Raw genomic sequence first — 6,000 nt, 5'->3', positions numbered from 1 at the left:
TGCTGTGCCACTGATGTAATATAAAGCTCAGATTTTATGCATTGAACGTACCCAAAATCTGAAAACAGTATGTCTCAATTTCAGTTAAAAATACTGTATGAACTTTGTAAAAATTACTTTGTATGAAGGGTGCAGGTATTGGGGAGTGGGACACATAAAAACAGGGGTTCTGGGGGTCCATCAAACACCTAATTGCCTTCATTCTGGTGAATTATTATTTACCAATTTGTGCCTTTTCTGCATCAATATAATCCAATTTTTCTTACTTTTTTGTCAAAATAAAAGTCCTTTGCCACTTTCATGTTTTATCGGTGGGAACAAATACACATATTGAGGGGTGTGTGCCCCCTGCGTCTACCTCGAAATCTACACTTACGCTCAGTATACTTTCGCTTTATCATTGTGCAATGACAAAAAATATTAAACAAATATTTCCAAAGATAAGTCTCACAATCGTCTGCATTGTTTTGTAGTTTTTAATTTCCTTTATGCATTGCATTGTTGGACAATTGCGTCCATACCCGGCACACTCAAAAGTCAAGCAGATTTTGTTAGTAAAATATTGTTACTTTTGTCACTTTTCCACTGTGACTGCACTGCATACTCAAAACATTCTGCTCTTTCTGAGGTTTCTCCCTTATCTATTAAAGGGTCTTTTTTTTGGTAATTTTCCTTATCCGCACTGAAAGTCCAAGGACAGAGGGTGTTTTATGTTGTAAAGCCCTCTGAGGCACATTTTGATATGTGATATTGAAATTTAATTGATCTGAACAGTAGTATGACATAGAATAACAATTTAGACTTAGATGTTCAGTGTGTGGTTTCATTGGGCTTGGAATGTCACAGTCGTATTTCTTTTCTAAGATATTACAAACAAATGAAAGGCAACAGCAAAAACTCACTGCAGACATTTTTGTGCACAGACATCCTGCTGTGGATCCAACTCACTCAAGCATGGACACACATAGAAAATATGAAGGTTTGAGCACACGCACACACACAAACACACACACACACACTGGCTAGTAGAAGAGCCTGCAGGGCTACTATAGCAGAATGTCACTGATCTGCTCTGATGAAGTGGCGTGCCATTTGTTCAGCCAGGAAGTTCCCAAGGAGCAGCAGCAGTGACGGAGCTGAGGGTCAAGGAGGGCATCGCCTACAGGTAGATGGCTGTGGCTCACACCTTAATTAATCTACTGTCCGTGATGCCAGGCATCCCATTCATCCCCTACCCATGCACAAAGGCGCACGTCAAGCATATGTCAACCCGCTCTGGCACTCCCCGCCCATCCCATAATGCAGTTTGTGTTGGTGTGGCAGCTCAGGATGCGTCCCTGACAAGGATAGGAAGTGACACACACCAAACTCGGTGTGTCCCCCAGCCAGCTCCGGTGGCTCGGGGCCTGTCAATTCCAGCTCTGTCAGTGGCACTGGCTCAATGGCAGTGCCTGTGACACATGTCACAAAGTTTTAAATGTCTGCTCTTTTCAGCAGGATGGCTAGGCGCGCGCTGCAGCCAGGGGAAGGATGACATTTTGTGTCGTGCGGGGGGGAACTTGCTGTGGCTCCCCTCTTCCTACCTCCTCCGGCTGTCAGCCCCAGTTTCCTCTGAGCATATCAAAACACAGACAAATAAACCTTGTCATTTTGAAACGCCGGCACTAGTGACCAGGCTCCTGAACGGCATGTCAGCTGGAATATGGTCACACAGTCCTGTAGGAAGTGGTGTATAAGCTTATGCGAGTGAGCACGCATACTCTCACACGCACACAATCTTTAAGCTAATAGAAATAAGAAATAAACATAGTGAACAAACATTGCACGAGGCTATCTCTGACCTTTCCCTTCATCTGTTTGTGGATGATTGATGCTGGACTGAAGCTCAACATGGTTTCTTTCAAATCCCGAAACAGCGAGCCTCTCCTCTCAGTCTCATCACCATGTTGTATTCATCTACTTCACCTCTAAAGAAGGAGGTAATATGATCAAACCTCATGACTTGACCTGAGATGTCTCAGTCAGGAACATCGTCTTAACCACTTTTGGGGTTGTAATGATGACTAACACAGGGATAATAAATGCTGACTGGCTCTTTTGGCTCTATAGACTTTATAAAAGGAAAAATATTCATGTGATGATCATTAGGAAAACAGTTTATTGTGGTAGCAGACAGATATAACCTGAGTAAATACAGCTCTGCATCAATCTGACCAGAGACACGCTGGCTGACCCTTTGAATTTCTTGAAGACATCCAGCTTATACAGTTGTATATCATATCAGCTATATCACATTGTCAATATCAAATTTTCAGATTGGAAGGTTGCCTGGGGAACTTTAACTAAGATGGCAGAACTTTGACTTGGGTTGTGATAAACACATTACACAGTGATTATAAAAGTATTATAAAATGTAAACATAAAAATACAGTGCATTTGATTTTTCTGAAGATTATGTTTTATATTTTGTTTATAATAATACTTTCATATATTTTATATATTTCAGTATGAAGTAGTCAGCTGGTTGAAGAAACACAGTGGGAAAGACAACATGAGAAAACGGCGCTAAAATACACAATGATACACCCGGAATGCATACTTGGTTACAACTCAGTTCGTCATTAAAACTGGTATTTGGAATGTTTTTGACATTTAAAGCTGCATTTCATCCAGAAAATAACACATGTACTAATGCATACACACTTGCAACTAGGGCTGCCCCCGACCTCCCTGACTAAGAGGTTTCTTAGTCGACCAAAAGTCGTACTAGTCGCCCGCATGTTTGCAATATTATTCTAAATGATATATTTTGGGCGGGGCAACACAATGGTTTGAGTTGAAGGTGTGAGACAGAATAGTATCAGTAACATTGTTAACACTGTGCTACATTACAGAGAAATACAAAACCGTACTAATGAACCTTCATTAATATAGGTCTATATTTTATCTACAAGTGCACGTCACACACTGAGCAAGCCGCCTGTTAATGACGCTGTCGGCAAAGCAGTAATGATTGTGCTAAGTGGCTAATGGGCATGTAGCTACTAACATGTTTCAGATGATACGTCATGTTTGTAGTCGACCAATGAAGATGAGTTTACATATCACCTTGGGTTCATCCTTCACCTTCTCAAAATGATCCCACACTTTGGATTTCCTGCCGACATGTTATTAACTAGCCTGTGGAATAAGCGCAGGTACCAGCCCTGGAAAATAACATGACTCCTGTCTGACTGCTGAAAGTGGCCACTTCCTGTGTCTGTCCATTCAAATTAAATTCCCACATGGTCCAGTCATAAAGGTTTTGATTTATTTTGACAAGGCGCAGCTCCTAATAGAGTTTCATGTTTTTCTTTGTATAAGCGACCAATAAAATCCTGTCGACTTATAACCTTTCTGGTCGACTAACGTTTGGTCGACTATTCGGGGGCAGCCCTACGTGCAACAGAAATCATTGCTAAGATATCAGACATGTCTGACTTTAAAGGGGACAGTTTCTCATTCTTTTCTAAGAGACACAAACATAAAATTCATTCAATAAAATTCAAACAAAAAAAGGCAAAGGATTCTGCAGATTGCCACAAGCTAAACAAAACAGACTGATCATGCCTCAGGTTTGGATTGAAATTCTTTGGAATGTTAAAACAGGCTGTTCTGTCAAACTCTTTGCAATGTCTTAATGCTTTAAACAGCAGTTATATATATGTGAGTGTGTGTGTGTGTGTGTGTGTGTGTGTGTGTGTGTGTAAAGAGAGAGAGAAGCGAGAGAGAGATGAGTCCATGTCAGGCCCCAGGTGTGTGACCGTCACCCCTTTCACCCTTGATTAGTGGCGGTAGTGGACGGGTGATCCATCATGTCTGTCAAAGAAAAGGATGCAATTGGCTGGGTGTGTTTGTCACTGACAGTGTGTAAGAGAGAGACTGTCCTTGCGTGTGTGTGTGTTGTGTGTGTCTGGAGTTGTGCGGTTGCTGATGCTTAGAGGCAATCATGTCAGTGGGAGTGTCATCTCTGACTCTGACTCTGAGCTGGAAGCAGAGAGGCAGAAGCAGACCCAGCTCAGCAGCGGAGGCCATAACTATGGGGCTGGAATAGAAACTTTAAAAAACCCATTCCCCTGACGTAACAAACTTTTTTTGATGACGTTTAAATCTTTCTACCAGTGGGAGATCAGTAGACTCACATATCACCAGTGGTTTCAATAAATAAGTGACGGATTTGATCCTCTTTCCTTCTGTTCACATCCTTTGTCACTCATGTCCCTCTTTATGCCAAACCAGCTGTCCATCAGAGTTGGTCATTTCGGATGAATCTGTTGCCTTCTGAGTGCTTGCCATAGTAGACGTAGCGACACTTGGCGAATACCCCTGAAAACAAAGTGAGAGAGAGTCAGGTTAGGTGTCAGTCATCCTGTAGCATTTAGCATTACAGTCTAAAGCAGTGGTTCCAAACGGGGTCCAGATTTCTCCTTAGACATTAGTTCAAGGTCCACACAGTTTAATACATTCAGCATCATACTTGCTGTCCACTAGTCACTCACTCTACAGCAGGAAACGGCACTTCAAAATAAAAGCTCTGGGCTGAAATGTACTGTTTCCTAAAAATAAGGTGTGTTTTTTACAAACTTGACACGTTTGTGAGTCACTTGCAGTCCATTCAGAATGGGCCCACGACCCACCAGTTGGGAACCACTGGTCTAAAGTATATCCAGACTGTTTGATAATATCCACACCTAGCTATATGTCCAGGTCAATTTGCAGTCACCATTTGAATATCAGTCACACTTGGGACAGACAAACTACCAACTTGGCATTCACCCGTCAGTAATTTCTTGATCATGGAAATCTGAGCGATATCCATCAGTAAAACTGCAGTGTTTCAGTTATAGATGAGCAGCAGTGTTCCCAACCTGTTGGGTGAGATCCTAAAAAGGGATCCGCTAACATATTAAACAACAGAATGATACCAACGTAGGTTTTAAGACCTTCAAAACAGAGCTTAACATTTTATGAGGTAGTAACAGCATTTGTTAGACCTTAAGGACAGACATGTTGAATGCAAACAGAGCTGTGTTTACTGTACAACAACTCCACAGGATATCTTTAAGTGGCAGGACTGAACAGGGTCTGGGTCTGCTTCATGTAGGGGATGAGAGGTGCTGCTGGGAAGGATGAGCACCTTGTTTTCAGAGAAAGACCAGTGTGGCCTCCGGGCAGAGTCCTAACAGTAACAAGGTAACAGCCACCCACAACACTCACACAGACACACAGACACACAGACACACAGACACACACACACACACACACACACACTGATCTATCACAGCAAGCCATTACTTATTATTATTAATTATCAGCAGTAGGCTTATCACTATGTCAGAAATTTAGTAGGCGATATAAATACCAGTGATACCACAGTTCTTGATAACCAACTTGATTGCACAGTAAAAAAACAAAACAATAAATTCTATATTTTTAATCATACACACTTTCTTGACACTTTTAAGACATATCTGAAAACAAAATATGTTTTCAATGGCCTTTGGTTGTTTGTAGTGGTTTTAATATTTTAGTATTTTATAATTTTTAGTACAAGTATAATTGTTCATACCTGTTTTATATTTATGTACATTTTATATTGCTATATATTTGTGTGCCATTCTTTTATTTTGTACAGCACTTTGGTCAACTGTGGCTGTTTTTAACTGTGCTATATAAATAAACAGGATTTGATTTTATTTCTTACAAAGAAAAATTACATTTCATTATTAATCCCTGATGATCTGCTTTGAACGCAAAGTATGTGGGTTTGAGAGATTTTGTAGCTGAGGAAACATATTAATATAAAGCTTTCAGGATATTAACATATTTCACCTCCATTTTTGTTGTTCAGCACTTGGACGTGTATAAAGTGGCATCTCCTCGACTGTAAATGGGTGGTTGGGTTGGTTGGGTAACAAGTGACAGTGATAAGTGCAGTGTTTTACTCAGGTTTAACATAAC

The 6,000-nt window shown here is 40.8% G+C and overlaps 1 protein-coding gene across 1 annotated transcript in view; it reads right to left on the bottom strand.

The window, feature by feature from the left end:
• Positions 1-256: 256 nt before the first annotated feature.
• The window catches only part of lrmda (leucine rich melanocyte differentiation associated), a 271,122-nt gene continuing 265,378 nt past the window's right edge, over positions 257-6,000 (bottom strand). The window contains exon 7 of the mRNA XM_033613275.2: positions 257-4,365. Within this exon, the coding sequence (XP_033469166.1) occupies positions 4,286-4,365 (80 nt within the window). The 3' untranslated portion in view covers positions 257-4,285. The remainder of the gene's footprint in view (positions 4,366-6,000) is intronic.

The sequence above is a fragment of the Epinephelus lanceolatus genome, chromosome 17 (genome assembly GCF_041903045.1).
Source record: "Epinephelus lanceolatus isolate andai-2023 chromosome 17, ASM4190304v1, whole genome shotgun sequence".
NCBI lineage: Eukaryota > Metazoa > Chordata > Actinopteri > Perciformes > Serranidae > Epinephelus > Epinephelus lanceolatus.
This window is presented reverse-complemented; position numbering and strand designations above follow the sequence as displayed.